Source organism: Prionailurus bengalensis, chromosome C1 (genome assembly GCF_016509475.1).
Source record: "Prionailurus bengalensis isolate Pbe53 chromosome C1, Fcat_Pben_1.1_paternal_pri, whole genome shotgun sequence".
NCBI classification, from domain to species: domain Eukaryota; kingdom Metazoa; phylum Chordata; class Mammalia; order Carnivora; family Felidae; genus Prionailurus; species Prionailurus bengalensis.
The window spans coordinates 133,357,430-133,379,735 of NC_057345.1; the positions used below are offsets into that span (position 1 = coordinate 133,357,430).

The 22,306-nt window shown below is 34.5% G+C and overlaps 1 protein-coding gene across 1 annotated transcript in view; it reads right to left on the minus strand.

Moving 5' to 3' along the window:
* The window catches only part of LRP1B (LDL receptor related protein 1B), a 1,901,338-nt gene that overhangs the window by 1,221,145 nt on the left and 657,887 nt on the right, over positions 1-22,306 (minus strand). The window contains exon 3 of the mRNA XM_043576625.1: positions 1,809-1,946. Coding sequence (XP_043432560.1) covers positions 1,809-1,946 — 138 coding nt within the window. The remainder of the gene's footprint in view (positions 1-1,808; positions 1,947-22,306) is intronic.

The following is a 22,306-nucleotide window of genomic DNA, read 5'->3' on the forward strand; positions in this document are numbered from 1 at the left end:
ATTAGGCTATAGAAAATATAATTAATTTCTGAAAAGAAAATTAAACTCTTTGACTCCTATCATAATATAATTCCATACTTTACTTTTCCTGCTAATATCATTCTTTTTAATATCCAATTATACAAAAAGAATACATGTCACAAAGTCTTTAAATTAAAAAAGTTTCTTCTTAATTACTGTTACACATGTGTTCATAACTAAAACTAACAATCTTCTGGCTCTTTCTATGACCCTGCAGAATTCAGGCTACGAAATGAAACTCAGCCAAAGAAGGAAGACCTTTAACTTCTTAATATGAATCTGTCCACAGAGCCAAGTAATTCCCTTCTTGGATGATAGAAAGACCTAGTGACTCAGTTCATCTGTGGTCTCTCAACATTCTCACCAATGTTAGAACTGGTCCTTAGAAAGGACTACCTTTCTAAGATTTACTCTTTTTTCCAGTGTATCTCTCCATCTCTGGTATTAAATCCAGTTCCTTCATTCAGTTCAGCAGGAGACTGGAAACCAGTCTTCAAACAAGTTTTGTTCAGCCTGTACATTGCTGACTACACAATGTTTTAAAAAGCAGTAGCTGACTTTGAACAATTTGCTCACATATAGAGTGCCTCCTGCAAAACTGGGACTTTTGGTGACCTAGATCGTTTTTGCACATGGCAATAATTAGTTTGTGTGACTCTGGTCAGAGATCAGACATGCATCTCCAGATTTCTATAGCTCCTTCTATGCCTTATTGTCTTAGTGACCTCTACACAAAGGACAAGTTACTTACCCTTTGGCATCTTAGCTTCAATGTATATCCTTTTTGTTATGCTCAGCTGGTAGAAATCTGAGAGATGTCTGATTCAGTGGTTTCTTTCCTGGCTTCACCTTGGACCCAAATTTACTTGACTGATACCTCAATTCTGTTTCCAGATTTGGGTCCTTAATCCTCAAGTTTTTCTTTTTCTTTTTTTTTTTTTCCACATTTCATTTCTCCTACCAGTTTTATGAGAATGTGCCACTACTGATTAACTTTTTGTTAACTTTGAGATCTTAATTATTTCTTCATCCCATCATTAATATAGAAGTAAAACTATGACTGCTCTAGAACATAGATATTGATTTTTTTAAAAAGAAAGAATAGGGGCGCCTGGGTGGCTCAGTTGGTTAAGCGTCTGACTTCGGCTCAGGTCATGATCTCAAGGTTTTTGAGTTTGAGCCCCTCTTCGGGCTCTGTGCTGACAGCTCAGAGCCTGGAGCCTGATTTGGATTCTGTGTCTCCTTCTCTCTCTGCCCCTCTCCGACTTGTGCTCTCTCTCTGTCTCTCAAAAACAAATAAATGTAAAAAAATTTTCTTTAAGAAAAAAAAAGAAAGAATATTACAAGAAAGTGTGTATAACTTCATGGAGGTAATATTAAGGAAAAATTCCTATAAACACATCATACTGAAATATTTGGTTATAGAAATTTTACTTGAAATACTCTTTGTTTAAGCAAATGTTCAAAGAAATAAGCTTATGACACTATGTGACAAAGACTTCTTATTTGTCTTTTGCTCAAAAGTACTGTTTCCTATGAAATCTGTAATTGTTTCAGAGTCCAACTTCAAAGCCCAAATGTATTTCTTCTTCTAATGGCATTTTTAAATAAAGCACAACAGTTGCAGGGTAGAAATGCATATTGTGTCTGGCAATATAAAACTTCCTTTCTCAATAACTGATACGGGTATGGGCGAAAGGAAAGGCAGGGCATAGGTTCTCTTTCAACTTTCATTAAACTATGAAAAATTGAATATTGTGGTTGCATCATTCCACAGACAGACTCACCCTGACAGTGCAGCCCTTCATCATACCCATCTGAGCAGTCCAAGACACCATTGCATAGTCGGGATAAATGAATGCATTTGTTGGCACCAAGGCAAGCGATGTGATTCAAGGGGCACTTGATATCTACTTCTTCGGGACCTGAAAAAAAGGCAAAAATGGGTTAGCTTGGCACCAATAGTAAAACTATTAAGCACAAGAAATTATTTACTTGGGGGCGCCTGGGTGGCTCAGTCACTTAAATGACCCACTCTTGGTTTGGGCTCATGGTTTGTGGTTTCGAGTCCCTCATCCAGCTCTGCGCTGACAGCATAGAGCCTGCTTGGTACCCTCTCTCCCCTCTTTCTCTGACCTTCCCCTGCTCATGCCCTCTCTCTCAAAAATAAATATTGAAAATGAAATTATTACCCTTAATTTACAAAACTATAGTAAATACTAAGAGAAGGCAGCTCTGACTCTCAGAGACACCAACATCAGCCCATGTGATTAAACACCTAATTCTTCAAATTGCATAGGATAGAAAATTATCTTTAATAATGCATTGAAGACACAGATTTTCTTTTCAACCTTAAAATGGCGTAGATTTAAAGTCTGAGAGTTCATTTGAGTCACTGATCTATCTCTTATCTTGAGATTAAGTGGCCAAGGTACTTAAACCCTGTAAGTCTCAATTTCCTCAACTATGAAATATGGACAATGGCAACTTCTTGGCAGAGCTCTTGTTATAATCAAATCAGGTAACATGAACAAAAATATTTTAGTAGAATTTAATAAAGTTGTGTCAACCCAAAAAATACTTCATTTTAATCTGTTCTCTATGAAGAAAAGCTAGTTATGTGCTTATTTATATATGGGTTCTTTTGTTTAAAAAATATTTACTGAGCAGTTATAATACAGTAGAATTTACTAAGGAGTGCAAAGGCTATCATAAACAGTTTACTCATTGATTTCCCCTACTGATGATAAGAGTACATTATATGATCACCCTTTGTGTTTTTAATACACTTAGGTAGGAATGTCAAGCCTTTCTTGAAGCTCACTAATTCCAAATCATCATCAAACATCCAAATAGCACACTGCTATATCTAAATTTCAGGTTGCTAATTCCCAAATCCTATCTAGACTTCTTCAATAGGCACTCTCCAAATTCCCCATGATGATTCTTAATCTTGCCCAGCTCCCCTAAATCCAGAGTACTGTCATACCATATGACTGCAATCATATGTTAATCTGACACTGATTATTACAACAGCCCAGATTCTACAGTCAGGCACACTTAGAATTTAATCACAGCCATGTTAATACCCATGGGATGCTAATTTATTAAATCAACTAAGCATTAGTTTTCTCATGTGCAAATAATACGATCACCTGAGTTTACCTTGTAGGCTTGTTATGAATGTCAAAAGTTACTGACAGCATAACACTGAGCTTTGTGAGTTTTGTGAGATGCAGGCTCAGAATTGGAATTCAACATGTGTTAATCATGTAAATAAATGCAGCAGAGTGGAGTTGTTAATAGACTCTGGAGCAGATTCTTGGTCCCATCACTTATAAATAAGAAGTTGAACAAATTATGTACCTTCTTTATGCTTCATCAGGTTGTTGTAGGGATTATATCCAAAGCTTTTAGCATTTTTCCTGGCAAACATTAACAAAGTGTTTGCTTTATCATAGTTAAGTAAAGAATGTTCCAAGAAGGTGAGTTGCCTTTTAGTAAACACTTCTATCTCATAACATCCTTTTTACACTGCAAGTCCCAAAAGGAAAAAAAAAAAAAAAAAAAGGCTGTACTTGCCAAAAGTAAGATATGTTTCGGAATATCTTCTCAAAATGAATTATAGGTATATGTGATTTTGTTTGATGCTAAAATAGCTTTCAACCTTTTGCATGTGGGGGATGTAAATAAATTGTTATGATGTTGCTTCACTAGATGAAATATTGTCACTAAATGGTTTCCTTGTGTTTTTTCATTTGTATTTATACAATCAGTGCCATACAAAGCTATTAGTTTTGTCAAATACCTGTCACTTCAAAATACACAACTCCTCTTACTGTAACATGTCTCTGTAACTTGAATGTCATTATTTAAAAAAAATAAACATTTCCATGTGTATATATATATATATATATATATATATACACACACACACACACATATATATATACGCATACACACACATATATAATCAAAATAAAAATACACAAATTTAAGTCCAAACTTTATGAATAAAAGTAAAACTCTTCAGTGAGAGTTTCTAGTATTAAATCTTAAATTTATAAGGTTAACATAAATTCACTTTAAAAATAAACTTGAGGGGCGCCTGGGTGGCACAGTCGGTTAAGCGTCCGACTTCAGCCAGGTCACGATCTTGCGGTCCGTGGGTTCGAGACCCGCGTTGGGCTCTGGGCTGATGGCTCAGAGCCTGGAGCCTGTTTCCGATTCTGTGTCTCCCTCTCTCTCTGCCCCTCCCCCGTTCATGCTCTGTCTCTCTCTGTCCCAAAAATAAATAAAAAACGTTGAAAAAATAAATAAATAAATAAATAAATAAATAAATAAATAAATAAATAATAAACTTGAAAAATATAAATTCATTTTGAAAGGCTATAAATTTCTATGACCAACAACAGTCATAATGCAGTCCTTTTTAAAATTAATTGGCTGATTCTTAAAAATTTTGGGAAAATGCATCTTTGCATGAATGTCAAAGTAGTGTTTAGGCCAGATATATTTAGATCTCTCTGTAAAAATTCCAGAAATAGCCCACAGAAATAACACCTCAAACCTGGGAGACTTTAGAAATTTTATAGAAACTGAAGATGACTCAGTAGTTCCTATTAAAAGCAATATTTTTAAAGTGATACATGTTTTGGCTCTAATCAAAGTATGTTTTTCATTCCTAAAATTGTCAGGTAACAGATAAACAAGATAGAAGGAATGAAGTGCACATATGGTGTTCACAAAAGAGGATCTGCCACTTACAGATTTTGAGAAAACAGGAAAAAAGTTTGAATTTTTCAAAAGCAACATACAAAACTATTAGCTTCTTCCCAGTGGTAACATGCAGGGACAAAAAAAAAAATGTTTGGAATAAAGAACGAGTTAAGTAGTTTCTTTATAGACTAGCCACCATAGTCTTCCTTGTCTTTAGCATACTCTTTTCTTAGCTTCTATCACTATTGAGTAACACTGGTAAGACAGCTGGTAAACGGATGGATTGTATCCTAACCAGTTCTTCCCAAATTGTCATATCAAAGCACATTAAAAAAATGATAACATTTGCAAGTTACACAGAATAGCAGAAATTTTCTGCAGACATTGCCCCAGGTCTTGGGAATTAACATCAAATTGAGGGAATCAGTATTCCAAACCCCTTTGACTAATGCTGGGATACTCCAGTTGGAAAACTATACTAAAAATTCAGAATTTTGTTGTTGTCTTTCTAGAAGATGGGGCAGTTTAAGAAATAGCAATGTCTGCCTTAACTGAAATTATCCCAGAAACCAGGCAATATGGGTATTTAGTGTACTGTTGCTTTAGGGAATAATCCATCTTTGATTTCCAATTATCATTTGTGCAATAAAGGTGTGTATATCCCATGAGGCTCCTTTAGTCCATCTTTTAAATGAAGAAAAGACTCAACCTGATCACCACTTCTCCGCACTGATCTGTGTCACAAGAAGAATGTGATAATAGAGACTACATGAATCCCTAAGAATATGTCAATGTTGCATTAAATATTTCATCTCACAAAACCTTACACATTCAAAACATTCCACAACACGAAACCATAATCTGGATATAGCAAGGAGCAGGGTCGGAAGCTACCTGATATATCTGGAATTATCTCTTTAGTTACTAAATCATTAGGATTTGGTAGATCCGAGAGAAGGACAGAGATGACAGGGGAGCATGTGAGGAATTTCAAACGAGTACAAACATGCTTCAAAATTTAAATGAGCATGGTAGTCTTAGAACATGACTGCAATGTTCAGTAACGCATATTCAGAACACTCCCAGTAATTTTAGGTGACCTGAACAAGGTAGCAGAACTTAAAATATAGCAATTAATTACAAGAAAGAAAGACTCTATCGTTAGAAGGATTTAAAACATATAAACACAGGAAAAGAGTTTTTATATTTTTAAATTTTTTATAAGCTTTACCCAATTAGTTGAAATAGGCTTCATTTTTCAAACTGAGCCTCATTTTACAAACAAGCCTTCTAGGATAATGCAAGGACAATGTGACTTGTCTGTATTGTTTTGAATGTTAAAATTATTTTTATATATAAACATCTTACTCTGTTCACTAAAATAAAATAGTGGTTAAAAAGATATTAAGCCTCACCCAATGTCTTTTTGGACTAAAGATAATTGTGAAAGCACATTTTGGGAAGGAATAAAAATTTTTCTTCTATAATGGCAGATACAGTCAGATATCTGCCCTTATCACTATATCATCATATCTTAGGACAAGCATCTACCCTCCTCGCAAAGTTAACCTCTCCACCTTATACTTTATCACTTCCCACTTTCTGAGTCCTACAAAGATTTGCCACTTAGCCGCATTTCCCATTTCTGTCTTTCCAATGGTTCTAAATCCTCTGCCAATAACTCATTCAATTTTCTTAGCCTACACTCAAGAATAAGGTTAATTTTGCTGATTGAACATTCTTGCAAATGGCATCCTTTCCTATTTTTTTTTTTAGTTCTTAAACTTCTTCAAAATATACACTATGCCTGCATTATTCCCAATTTCTTCTCCCTCCAGCCTCCGCTCCCAACACCGCTGGGCTGTTTTCCCCAAGGTCTCGGTGACCCCACTAACTGTGAAGTAGAGGCAAACAAGATCCTGCGAAAGCAGACCAGAATTCCTCTCACCTAGACATACTTCGGCAATTATTTGTCATGACTTTCATACTCTAACACTCCTATTGCTGTTGTTACTTATACCATTCCATGAACACACTTGGATGCATATCACACATGCTCTTTGATAAACTTCTCTCCATCTCTCCCTGAAAATCACAAACATCTAGTTCACACCTAGTACACTACCTGGCTCAATATACAATTGTTGAATGAATGTCCGGTGTGTTTTAACTCCTGACTGATTTCTACTTTCTTCTATAGTCTAGGATTTATCTTTTTCCACCATCAACCCATTCTCAGAATAGGTTTTACAAATATCACTTTCACTCAATGACTACTCTCAAAATCATAGTCATTTTTAATTTTGGCAACAACAAAACCAAACTCTGTGACCTGATTTTATCATCTAACCGAAACTTAATTAATATTTACAAGTTATTTTCAGTACTTTTACTCTTTTCAGAGTCATCTTTCACTTCGCCTCCCTAAAATACTCCAAAATTTTGCAATCTCTGAAATTTTCTGTATACAGTGTCATCATCTGGAGAGCAAACCACCTCTTTTTCACCCAACAAAAGGCTTCAAGTCCAAACTCTGGCTTCTCCCTCGAGTTTTCTCTGTGAAAAATAACATCATGTAATGGAGAAATTATTAAATTTAGAGGCCAAACTCTTAAGTTTTTTGTGTGCCATTTATTAGTTATCTCAACCTGAGTAAAATACTGAATTTCAGTGAGAATCTTCTTTCACATTTGAAAAAGTTGGATCATAATAGGGTCTACTTCACATGATTATCATAGCAGGCAAATGAAATCATGGTTTGGGAAACACTATGCAAATTAAGAGGGTGTGTGTGTGTGTGTGTGTGTGTGTGTGAAAGAGAGACAGAGACAGAGAGAGACTGATCCCACATTTTCTATGAACTCATACATTTTTTATATCACATTTTTTCAATATAGTTTCTTGTATAGTTTTGTGTATAGTTTATGAACTATACTAACATATGCAGTTTCACATAAATTTCTTGAGGCACAAAGCCTTTCATTTATTTATTTTCTTATTTTTTTTAATTTTATTCCCACTACACAATATAAAATGGAATGTAGGAATAAAAACATTGATTACTACTGGATGTAAAATTCAAGTAAAAAATAGTTATATAAAGTCATCACCAAAAACCATAAGATGCCTTTGAATTAGATGTTAAAAATTATGCACTTCTGGATATTATTTAATTATACCTATCTATTCACATACAAGAATGAGATTTGATTATATCGTAAATAGTTTTTGAAACTCAACTTCTAATAAAACCTAATACTGATTAAAAAATACACACATACACATATATCTGGGTGTGTATAAAGAATACAGGACTATTTCTATTGTTAGGCTGTCATATAATATTTACCTTATGAATACTGAATCTTGTAGAGAGTTTCTATTTAATAAATTGAAGAGCTCATGATTTCTAAGAATCGTGAAAACTACCTTAAAAATTAACTTTCCTAGAATTATTCAAAAACAAATTTTTAGTGTCACTTAAAGAAATATATTAAAATTTCTGGAATGTTATTAACTTGATTGCAAATGCTTAATCATTACTATTCCCCCATTTTCATCATTTTATTTTGAAAGAATGCTTCTCCAGCTCCAGTTTGTTGGAAATACTAAAAGCTATCATCTTTTAAGGGGAATTCCTAAGCAATTAAGTAAATGCAAATATTGCATTATAATGTTTTAATTCTCATGGCTGAGAAATCAAAACAGTTATAGCCACTTATAAAAACTGTAAAGTATGTGGACCACATTATTTTCTCCATATTTCATGGGAAAATTAGTATATCATAGAAACACATTTAATATCATATACATATTTAATATTAAACATTGGATCACATAATACTTTTACAGAAGGACTATAACTTTCCTAGAACTCTGTATTTCATAGGATTTTGTTATTTTCAAGCATAATTTATTTTTGCATGTGAGCTACATCAACTGACAAGCTGATAATTTAAATGAGAGAAATAAATTTATAGTATTTCAAGGAAAATTAAAATTGGATTTATGAGTTTCAACTTCTAAATAAAATAATATTAACTGATATCATTTGTTAGAGTAATCTATAGGACTACTCTTGAGGATACAGGAATATGAATAAGAACTTCTAAAGACACATGTGCACTCAATCTAATAGTAACTCACTCCAATAATTTCTGTGTAAGATGGGCTCCAGTAATGGCTTGTGCATTTACATATTTCAAATGGCTGTTGTGAAAATTCAAGAACTGGAAGAGATGTAAAGGTGATTGATTTTGTCCAGCTGCATTACCCTTAAACCATCTCTAACATCTGTCCTATTTTTAAACGCCCTCGGGAAGGAGATTTTGCAGCTTTGATAAGTTGTTCCAAGGTTTAAAAAGTCTTTTTTCTTTCGTCCCTACTCTTCAGAAGTCTCAGTGTAGGAAAATTCCTCGCATCTAACATGAAGAGCTTTATTTATGTATTTAATATGTGAAAAGCTTGCCTGGTCACCTAAGGAAAACTGTAGCATATTAAAGTAATTCTGCTATGACCAAAGTCACCACTGTGTCTACACCACTGTATGAATAAATGGATGGCTAGTTAAGACTCATACTGAAAACTTTCTGGATCATATCTGGAAACACTTATATTAAAACAGATCTCTGTGTGTGTGTGTGTGTGTGTGTGTGTGTTCTGCTAACTTTAGAATATATCTCTCAACTGGTTTTTATCAGTTCAACTGACTGTCTGCATCTGAATCCAACAAAGGGAGGTTAAGTCATAGAATCCCTTGCACTGAATCTATAAACATTTAGAATACAGCCAAAACTGGCAAATGAAAAATACTGTATGGACATAGCTATAGTGTTGTTGCCATTACTCATAATTTTAGAAACAAATACTTTATGTAGCCAATCCACTGTCTTGGTTTCTGACCTTCCATTTACCGGCAAATAGATAAGAAAATAAATGAAATCATTTATTAGGGAGAGTCATTTCAGCATTGCTATTCATTAAACCTAGTGCTAATGGAGGGAACTCAGCTTAGATGGCTCAATAAATAAATTAATTAATTACAAAAGATGAGCGCTATTGAGGTTTTAAGTGTTTCTTTATTCCTCTCTCCATTCATGTATTCTTCACATGCTTGATTGCTGGATCACATTTCCCACCAACACTTTCTCTTTCAGAAGGTCTGGAAATTCCTTTTCCCTTCCCTCCATCTTTTCCCCTCCCTCCACATTTGTATGTTTTTGTTTTTGTTTTTTGTTTAAACTTTCTTAGAGCTCTGTTCTTTGCTAGTCAACTGGGTAAACTAGGTGCTATCTCTCACATAGGTAATGTATTTGCATTTTAAAAGATACTTACAGAAACAATAGATTAACTCAGAAGAATATAAGTTTAGGCTCTTAAAAATGACAAAGGTATTCTGTTTGAGAAAAAGAGACATTTCATTGATTGAAACTCATATCACATTTCTAGCTGACAATTTTATTTACTTGTAAAGTTGGTTCTCAATTCTTTGCTGTTGTTTTTTAGTTTTCATTTATTTATTTTGAAAGAGACAGAGACAGAGCAAGTGGGCAGAGAGAGGGAGAGACTCTCTCTGCACTGCCAGTACAGAGCCCGACATGAGGCTCAAACTCATGAACCATGAGATAATGGCCTGAGCTGAAGCCAAGAGTAGGACACTTCACTCAATGAGCCACGCAGGCACCCCTCAACTCTCTTTAAATAATTGGAGGATACATATGTAATTAATCAACCAGAAAGAAGGCATGTTTCCTTCTTTAGCTTACAGAAATACTATAGATTCCTCAAGACGTAACATATATATTCTAGTCGTGTTAAAACACCTGGGTGGAAAATATTTACCCAGTTTGCAAATAAAATAAGAAAGCAGAAGATAAAAAGTCCCGTTTTGGGAATATCTCTCTTCTAGAAGACAGAACAGAAGATAAGTGTTTCATCTCTAAACCTAATGTTTTTTCCTTGTGTTCTCCAGAGCTACTTTACATATGGTAACACAGTGATGGCTAACTGATTACAGTTCTGAAGTTCAGAAGAGTGTGGAAAGCCTACTCAATTTGAAGCAGAGATGGTAAGAAGCGTGGTAAAATATCAATGCCTGGCAGGAACAAACAAGCCAAAATCAGTTCCACACATCTCCCAGAGAAAAGGGGTCTTATTGCAATAAAAAGACAATGAGTGGGAGCAGCCAACTGGCTCTTCCACATGTGAGGACAGCTGAGAGTCATTCCCTCATTCCCTCTCTGATTCTACAAATGTGTTAGATGTTGCTTCTGGGCCAAACTCTGCACACAGAGGCATTACTATTGCCTCTCTAAATTTCTTTGTTTTTGTTTTTGAGAAATATATAAAAAAGAAAACTATTTTTCCAGTCTCTTCCTATAGAGGCTAAGATAATAAAAGATCAGATGCAAGTCCCCAATTATGGTTTAAAAATTCAAAGGCATATTCGTATCAGGTGATTAATGGAAGAAAGGGTTTTGGTGGTGTGCTGCCCAAATGACAATAGTCAAAAGTGAAAGGAATTTGACAAATATAAATCATTACCCAAACTCTTGAAAGACATCATTTACTTCCAATTCTGCAAAAAAAAAAACCTAGTGAATAATGCCAACATTTGATGACGAAATATATAAGAAAATACAACTAGTAAATGCTATGCCTGTACTTCCTTGTCCTCAGATTAAGAATCAGAAGAACTACTTTGAGAATCCACTAGATGACAAACATCATTTCTCATTCAATTATCTCATCACCACAATTAAGATGAAAACAACTTCACAAAAATTGAAGAACAAGTTTTTTTGGTTTTGTTTTTTTTTTCTACTGCTCATTTAAGACAACATTAAATTCTATATACTGATTAAAAAGAAAAGTATATTTCTGATTCAGAGAGAAATATGTTCCATGACCCTTGGTCAAACCACCCATATTTCATGTAATATATGTAGACAACGAGTAGAAAGATCTTTTCTGATCCCACTGGTACATTTGCCCAAACTAAAATTGTTTAATAGGAGTTTTTCATTCATTATTCCATTTGGATAAAACCTTGCTATTTGCTCAGAATGAGTGGATAAGACAAAAATGGAAAAGAGAAAAGAAAAAATGAATATATGTTTTGAATCATTCCATCACATTTCAAAAGGAATTATTTGCTCTATGCAAAAATGAACAAACAATTGTTTGAGAGACGTGATTATCATACAAGTGATTTCACATTGAGAAAGACTAGTTAGAGTAGGTGTGTTTGAAATGTCTTACCTTGGAAGAAACATGTTGCATCACACAGTAATTTTTATATAAGCCAATTTATACTTGAGAAGACAGAATGTTAAAGAACCCAATTTTAAAAATTATATGATGATAGAGATATTCTTAAATATAACAGTATTAAATCCTTACTAGAATATACACATTGTGCATTTCAGAACACAAGTGAAATGTTACTGATGAAAGATATTATTCACAATTTAATTTTCATGTCATTCAAAATGTTAACTCGGAAAATTTTATGATGCACTTTTAATGAAAACAAACTATTCTTTATTGCACTCTATAAAAGTAGCATTATAGTAGAATAATTGCTGACTATTGAGTACTTCCTATATTCCAGGATCTGTGGTAAGCAAATAATATTCATTATCTTATTAAATCCTTACAAGAACATTATGAATTAGGTATTACAATTGCTAGTACACAGATGAAGAAATTGAAGCTTGCAGAGGTTAAATACCTTCTTCCAGGTCACAAAGTTGTAATACTATTATTTGAATTCAGGTCTCTTATATCTTCAAACACTGGTTTCTTTACTACCATGTTATGCTACAATCTCAATCCCCTGTAACAAAGAAACAAATATGGCAACAAACCCATGTATGTATTTCTATCTGTTTCTCTCTTTGTGAAGTAGATTACATAAGGATCTTGAGGAAAAGAGAATTATGTTAGAAGTCAAGGCTGTGAAGCAATGCTATGTCTATACTTAACTCTTAACAACCAGAGGTTGTAAAACACTGTACAGGCTATAGCTTCTATAGCCTTATGAAGAAAACTTGAAGGGAATCTTGCCTATCTGTGGATGATCCATGATTTCTTGCTTCTGGACCCTCATCAATTCTAGGTTTCCAGACCTATTCAACCAGGGACAGAGAGATAGGAAGAGGGAAGGGAAGATGGGAGGCAGGACAGGCTAGGTGACAGGTAAGTCTATTGAGGTATGCTAGGATGGCCTCTTTGCCCACTTTGAACTGAAATAGCATAGGATTATTTGAAACATTTCAGGAGGGCACTGGGTCGCAGGTGTTCAGAATCCAGATAAAAGTGCTCATCAACCAGTACAGTTGGACACCAGCTAACTAACAATCATGCTTAGAAGAATTTCTATTGTTTATTGCCAGCAAATTCTAACTGTGAATACAGTCCCCACAGGCTTTGCATTGATGACAAAATACTCACTGTAAGTTTAGGTTGCTCACAGTAAGTACAAATTTAATGTCTTTTTTTAATTGACATGTAGTTTTTAATGTCATGTAGTGCTAAGGAAAAGCCCCTTCTAGTAATCAAACAACTTACCCATAGCAAAAACCCCTTCCTTTACCCATTTAATCAGTCTTTCACCATGTGCTTATTTCTGCTCTGGTGGGTTATTCTCTAGATCAATCAGATTGGTCACATGTCAGTTGATACCTCTTCCTGGTAAAGTTCTGTGACTTCTGCCACTTGGGACAGCTTCAGCGCCTGGTTAGCTTGGCAGGATGGAGTCCAGCATGAAGGATGTCAACATCACAGATTAAAATACCATATGGTACAATTATCTGCCTTTCTATTTTTCAACCACAGATTTTACCTCCTAACATCTGTTACCCATATATACTCTTCATGCTAGAAGTGACACAGAGCAAGTCAGAATCTTTGAAGCAATACAAATACCTAAAAGGAAGGACTGATACCACTTAAGATTTAACTGCATACTTAAAAAGAGCCTTAGCCAAGGTTGGGTTTGAGTTCAATGTGCCAACATTAAACACTCAACCAAATTCTCCCTGGAGAACTCTGTAAGGAATCACTATAGGGCATTTGAGTGCTCATTTAACTACTTTCGGTTCATTAGCACCTTGGTTCTCCAGTTTTAAATAGAGCTGGATGTCTCCAATTTATGTGAACAATTAAACACCTGCTAAACAAACAGTATTTGGTGAATAGTGATTCAACAAAAGAAGTTCCTGTTTCTTCATGGAAACCATCACTGGCAATCACCAGTTTTCTCAAAATTTTAGAAAGCAATTACACCCTTCACAGAATACTGGATATGGAGGTTTATGATGAGTAAAAGAAGACTACAGTGAACAATGATGCTGTGGTTGAAACACACACACTAACACAAGGACTATAATATATCTAATAGTGTTAATGAAACTAACCTACTAAATGATATCTGAATGGTTTGAAAAATTAATGAACTATTGTTATCTGTTATTTGGATACTAGAGAGGAACACCTTACATTTATGGACAACTGTAATAACTTATAAAATTGCCATACCCCCCCTGAAAATGTCCTTGGCTCAAGAAGAAAAATAAAACAAAACAACAAAAGGAACTTTCCGGTTATTTGGTTATCCAGGCTGAGGATTATGAAAAACAAAATGGGAAAAATAAATGGTATTCATACAACAACTACATGTCCAAGGTAGGCATTTTTACTCTATCACTCTATTCTGTTTAAGGGCTTCAAAGGTGATCAACCTTACACTGAATTCTGCTCTATGGTAAATACTGTTGTAACAAAATTTCAGTGAGTCTCAACCCCTGCACCAAATCATTTTTGTCAGATATATTTGCAAAGAAAACCATTGATTTATTTTTGTTTCATCTGCCCTTTCTGACCCTTCACACCCATGGTAATGAAGAGAGAAAATGGTCAACAGGACCTGAAACAGGAAAGAAGAAGAAAACGAAAGGTCAACAGAAGTGTACAGAATGAAAAATCAAGCATTGGGTAACAGAGGAGACCCAGTTTTTATCAGGTCTGAAATTTATAACATGGCTTTTGAAATTGGCTTTCTCTGTAGAAGTTTGAATAGGATATGCAAATGAAAAAATTCCAAAAGCACATTTGTTTTTCATTCTTGAGTTTAATATCTATATTGTAAATAATTTCTAAATAAGCCATTTATTAATCCAATGCCTTTACTATCTGGAATCTGAAACCTCATTTAAGGTGGATCTTTGCAGACTTGCACACACACACACACACATACACACACAGATTTGGTAAAAGAGAAAATACTACTCAGCTATAAGCAACGATTTATTATATCTGTCAGTATAGGGCAATATACAAATCCATTCCTGCAGCATTTATTTTTCTTTTGGCTCCACCTATGTTCTCATTATGGTATTATCTGATGAAGTTGATTAATGACCACAATTACGATAAAATAGCACAGTATTTAGAAAGGAATCCATAGAATTTCTTTAAGCAAGCCTCATTTATTTGCAGAATTGTTTTATCAGATAATTTTATTTAAAAATAAGAGATATTTAAAAGCTTCCTTAGATTTAAAAAAATGCATAAAATTACCCTAGGATGTCAACATTTTGATATTTTATACTGGGGTGCATGAAGGATTCCATCTTCTTTGATGTTATCCAACATATTTTACCATTTTACTACTCCGATCAGATTTTCATGAATTCTGTCTCTCATGAACATTTTTCCACATTTCATACTTAATATTTTGTCAATGCCACATTCATAGCCATGCTATATATATAGCAGGAAAATGCTTTCCAAACTTTAATGTACATAGGAATCACTTAGGGGTCTTCTTACATTACAAGTAGATCTTGGTTGGCGCTAAAATTATGCGTTTCTCAAGCTCCCAAGTGAGCCTACACAGACTACATTTTGAAGCAATGCACTAACAACTCCAAAAAATTGGTTTAAAATTTAGTGTCCAGGGTACCTAGGTTGCTGGGTCAGTTGAATGTCCAACTCTTGATTTTGGCTCAGATCATTATTCCAGGGCAGTAGGATTGAGTCCTGTGTCAGGGTCTGTGCTGAACATGGAGCCTGCTTAAGATTCTCTCCTTGTCTCTCTCTCTCTGTGCCTCTCCCCTGCTTGTGTGCTAATACAATAAACAAGTATATATTAAAAAAAAAAAAAAACAACCTAGTGCCCATTTTCTGGAAATGTGTTCACTGAAATGGACTCAACAAATGGAGTATCTAGTTTTAATGAACCACAAATTAAATAAAATGTCACTTAAGGCAGGGCAGAAACACATAATTTTAAACTTTGTATTAATATCAATATGTTGGTACATTCTAAAAATTGCTGATCTGCAGCAAATTGTTGTGAATGATTATGACTTTGGGACAGCATATGTGTTCATATCCTTAAAAAAAATTAAAATCTTTTAGACATTACCCAGTGATCTTATATAGTGTGTGAAGGAGGCGAAGGAGGGGAAGGTGAGAAAGAGTAGGAGGGGAGGAAGAGGAAGAGGAGGAGGAGGAGGAGGAGGAGGAGAAGAAGAAAAAGAAAAGAAAAAAGAAAAAAAAGGCATAATATACAGAAAAGGATACCAGATATAAAATGTGAGAAATTATGCAAAAAGTCCATGTTTTCTGTTATTTGTTTTCAGAAACTGAGAACTGATAGTGTGAAAGTTCAAAGGGAGAACTAATCATACGCTGTTAGGTTTGACAGATTGGTTAAATTGTATTAGTCACTTCTCAATTTACTACATACTATAAGTCAAGATGAACAGCCTTAGTTGCTATGAGGCAGAGCTTGAGCCCTGAGAAATACTAAGGCATAAGACCTACTTCCATTTTATTCACAAGTCCTATATATGAATACAAATAATGCACACACACACACATATATAATTTCCCCTCTATTTATTTTCCTTCTGCATCCTATCCCCATTTTCTCCTTTAATTTCTCAAAATGTACTTCTGGGGAAGTTAACTGGCTAGTTTAGGTCTCTAGGAAATGGACACCTAGGACATTTCAAATACTTTATTTAGGCCAACTACCTTCTCTGCTCTGCTACCTGCAATTGCTTACACATCTACCACTGCATTAATAGCAGGGCTTTCTTCAATTTTTAATTAAGTTGTTAGAACTGGTCTGAATTTACTTGGTGTCCTAATTTAAAGCTATAAAATGACCTAGAATAACTAATTAAGGAGATTCAGGGGTTTTCTTTTACCTATGTATTAGTGTGAAGTGAAGGCAATGGGGAGGGTCCAGAGAAAGGACAGAATAATAAATTTTGAAGGATGATTCCTGTTCGGTCAATCTTCTCTTTACTTTCCCTTAATAGTGAACTGCTAAAAAAAAAAATGCTTAAAGAATTGAGTAAGTACCCACTAGGCCTGAGCTCTACAGCAAATCTGCTGAACAAAGTGCAAGCTGTAAAACACTGAAGAAAGAAAAGTTGGCAACTGTTGCTTTTACTTTTTTAATTGGCATTGCATAATTACGAGTATTCCGCCTGTAATGTAGTTAAATTTAACTTTTATGAAAATAACCAAATACAAAATTAATATGTTTAGTAGGTAAATTCATTCTCAATATTTTGCAAGACGTTTCAAAAGGTGAAAATAACCTAACAGGTTACTATTAACACAGTAGTACAGCAAAATGTACAATTACCCAAAGATTATGTTACTATCTAAGCTGTGTGACTATTCAAAATTACATCTCTAAATGCTTGAAATTTTTAGTTTCATAATATAGAAAAATAGTTGAATATTAGAACCAAACATACCTGTATAACTTTAGTATTTGGTGTTAAGATACTAAAAAGCGCCAAACACTAAGGGCATAATTTATGACTACAATAAAACTCAGCCATTAAATGGTTTGAATTACTGAAAAGGAATAGTGAAATAACATGCAATCCTTTTCTTTCAATAGGGAGAGAGTTTGTTAGTCTGAAATGAATGTCTTCATCTGTAACACTTTAACGACTTGTTCTGTGTACAAAGTTCTATTATTGAGGAATAAAAATCCCAGATGTTTAAAATCCAAAATCCATTATTTTCTGGGATAAGATTCTGACTAATATAGTTCCATAGTCTACAACTCTGTACTTTTTTTCTTTAAGACATTTCTTGATGTGAGTTTTAGGTCCTGTCATTTTGAAATATAAATCCTCTTGCAAGTTTCCTACCTGGTAAAATAGCTTTTCACAATGGTATCCCTCTATATCCTTACTATTTATAATGGCATGAGTGAAACTGCTGGGGAAAAAATACACACACACACACACACACACACACACACACGTATGGTTTGTTTTGTTTTTTTTTACCAAAGATTCAGTTCCTCAATATGAGTCCAAATCATGTCTGTAATCTTCACACCCCACCCTGAAAAAGGGCTGCCTCCTGGCTGGCATCTACAGCAACTGCATAATGGCCCATATCTTTTCAGTCATTCCAGACGCAGCATGGTGGAAAGAAACAATCTCTCCAAGCCACCCCTAAGTTGAGTTCCCACAGGTATGTGGCTAGTGACCTTTACAACATTCTGTGAACAATGTCTGCCATTGAATAGTAACTCTACTATATGTGTTTTTGTTGTAAATATCCTTAAAATTCAGTTACGACTTCTACAAAGTTGTCCTTGACTTAGATGGGCAAATACCAACACCCAATCTATTCCATCTAGGCTCTGGTTTTTCAGGCCCTGAACAAAGGAATCATAAATTCCATTTCCAGAAACATCTCCTTACATGGCTTCGTGTCTCTCCACTGGCCTGAGAAACTACAGAAGAGACTGTATTGTTTAATTCAGAAGAAATGCTTCCCTTGAAAATTACATAGCTAACATTTTTTGAATGTGTCCCATATATCAGGCAGTGTTCTAGAGCTCTTGGGAATTCAATGACTCAGCCTTCTGATGAGTCTTATTTGGCATACTTATTATTCCTATTTTATAAGTCAGGAAGCAGAGAGCCAGAAGTTAAATATCTTGTCCAAAGGCACAACTATCATTTTGTGAAATCAGGATTCAAATTCAGGCTTTCAGTTCAGGGACCACACTATTACCCACAATGATATACTGCCTATAAATCATGTTGGCAGAGTAAAATCTCTTCCTTTCCTTAACACTGATCCTAATCCTATGTTTACAAACTACAAGGTTGTGCCTTTTGACCACTTTCACCCACTTCCCTTACCTTCAACTCCCACCACTGGCAACCACCAATCTGTTCTCTATGAGTTTGTTTGTTTCTTTTTAGATTCCATATGTAAGTCATATAATACAACATGTGTCTTTTTGTGTGACTTATTGCACTCAGCATAATGCCCTCAAGGTCCATCAATGCTGATGCAAATATAACGTTCATAATATGAAGAAAGGTTTGGGCTGGATTTGGTGCAACAGGTCATGACAATCAATAATTTAAATAAGGACTCAGATGTCTTATTTATAAAATTCCCAAAATAAATGAGACTTGGGAACATTACTAATATTTGGGATATTAAAATATGTTATTTTAAGTTGTAATGATCGGTCAAAAAATAATATAACACTCCAGTTTCTAATAAAAAAATAAAATATATAAAATTTGTTTCAGCACTCATCACTTGGCTGCCTTGATATAAATTTTCATACACAATTTTTTTATTACTAAGAAAAATAAAGCTATCCCTTTCTTCAGAACATCTCTAGAGTACTAGGTACCATATTTAAAAAGTCAACAGGGCACCTGGCTGGCTCAGTCAGTTAAGTGTCAGACTTCGGCTCAGGTCATAATCTCACGGTCCGTGGGATGGACCCCTATGTCCCACTTAGGCTTAGGTCATGATCTCATGGTTCGGGGGTTGAAGTCCTGTGTCGGGATCTGTGCTGACAGCTCAGAGCCTGGAGCCTGCTTCGGATTCTGTGTCTCCCTCTCTCCCTGCCCTCTCCTGCTCGTGCTCTCTCTTTCTCAAAAATAAATAAACATTAAAAAAATTTTTTTATTTAAAAATTCAACAAATACTTTTCATTCCATACAGAAAAATATAAAATGAGTAGCATCTGGGAATTAGGCTTCTAAATCAATGGTTGAAAAATTGAGAAAGATTTGACTGGAGAAGATAAGAGAAAGAAAAGTATTGTCATGCAGGTTATCATTAAGGAAATTATTATTTTTATAGTTTATTTCTTTGCAAGAGAGCGAGAACGAATGGGGGAAGGGCAGAGAGAGATGGAGAGAGAGAGAGTCCCAAGCAGGCTCCACTCTGTCAGTGCAGAGCCCTACATGGGACTCCATCTCACAAACCTTGAGATCATGACCCAAGCCATAATCAAGAGTTAGGTGCTCAACTGATTTAGCCACCCAGGTGCCTTAGGAAGATTATTACTACATAAGGGAGTCACAGTAGAGGAAGACTTAGGTCCATGGTTCCTCTAGAATTTAAAAAAGAGGGGGGGGGCATTTTTGAACCACATAAGAAAGACTAGGTCTATATAAACAAAGGTATAGGTAATCTTATGAGGAAAGTAACTTACTATTTATAGATGAATTCAAGCAGAGGGTGTCTTATCCTTAAGGATGGGCTGGAGGAATTCCCTCTATTGGTTTAGTGATAAACGAAATCATCACTGCAGTTTCTTTCAGTAACAGCATTCTGAGAGCCTCTATTTCCATCACATATCCCTTCTTTTGGGATTGTTTCCCCTTCTCTTTGCCATTTTCCTCTATTTTTTTTGCAGATAATATACTTGAAACAAATTATCCATTTATTCTAAGTCAGATCTCATTTTCAAATAACAACAAAACATGTTTCCAAATAAATCTTCTAAGTACACTGGCTTCTCACAAAGTTGGCCAGTAAGGTCTATGATCTACTTTATTCTTTTTCTCATAGAACATCTTCCTTTCTCATTTAAGAAATTTCCATTTCCTTTGACTCCAGTGAATTGCAGAAGTTCGTAAATTGTATGTTTCATCTATTTTCTTTGTATTTGAAATGCATGGGTAAATTCAAGGTAGAAAGCAGATGGATATAATATGAATATTATAAAATGATTCCAGGAGTTCCATGCTATAAGAATCTAGAGAACTGAAGTTCAATAGCATTATTTTTCATGAATTATGAGCGCATGAGATGTGAAATCATAATATATATTACATGGAAAGAAAGAATTCAGTGACCTGTAACTAGCTCCCAGGGTCCAGTCAACATATGTCATTGATTCTGGCTTATATTTAAAGTGTTACAGTATAATTAAGTAATTTTAGACTTTGAATTTAATGACCCATACAAATTAAATTGGAGGAGAGATGTTACAACTTTTTGTTATTGTTGAAGTTGTAGTTCTAGTAACTTAAAAAGATTTTCTGCAAAGGTAGCCTTAAAATTATTGGGTAAGCTGCTCCACACAAATGAAGCTATATACTCTAATTAGCAATCACATGAGATGTACTCACGCAGTCATGAGAAAGATGTAAAAGAAATATGCATTACGACATGCAAAGTTATAATTGAGAACAAATTTTGGCTGTACCTGAAACTTACAGATTCTCTAGCTTATGGCCTGGTAGAAATAGCTACAGACCTGCAGTCAGATGCCAACGCTTGGCTCTAGCACTCCCTAACTCTAAGACTCTAAGAAAGTCATTTAAATAACCTGTGTCTCATTCCACCATCTGTTAAATGTTGACGAAGTGGGGGCGGAAACAAGCACCAGTCTAACTTCACAGCCTAATCTGTGAGGATAAATGTAATAACAGATGTGAAACACCTTTAATATCCAAATATCCCATGCAAATGTAAAATTTAATTATACTAGACAAACAGTAGAGCTACCTTATTGGGGAGTTCAAAATATTCCATGTCTTTCCATAAGAAACTACTACTTAAGGAGGTTTTGTTTTTTGGTTTTTTTTTTTTTTTTTTACAAATATTCTATAAGGAATCAACATCCTTCTAAAGTAATGAAAAGTGAAGACAAGAGAATATTTCTAGATTCTCCCCAAGGAGAAGACAAGTAGTTGTATTTGGCACAAAACAGCTGATATTCTAATGTCCTGGTCACCTTTAACTAAATGGGGGAATGCCTCAAGTTTTAGCTACTTGGTTTCTCATTAGTATTTCTATCCTAACCTCTTTTTTGTTTGTTTGTTTGTTTTAAAATACTCCAGCATGCTTGAGACCTAGTACAATGACCTGATTTAAAAGAAAATTTTATTTCTTGTGGAAATATAGAGATGGACAAACAGATCTGAGGTATCACTATTAACAACAAATTTTGCCTTGAGAAAATAGTTTACCAGCATTATTAAAATAATAGGATAGTGAATTTCAAAGTTGTGAAGTTTGTAATTATGTTCAACTTAATTTGAAAGTTAATTTTTAAATCTTTAAGGCTATTCTGCACATTATTGGTAGTAGTGTAAAAATGACCTGAACTTACCCACGAATTTCATGAACCCAAATTATTATATGCTTATAAACAGAATATCAATAATGTCTTTGTCTCAAAGAGAAAAAAAATATTAGGAATATATAGAGGATTTCTGCCAACTCTAAAGAGCATCTAATAATTTAACAA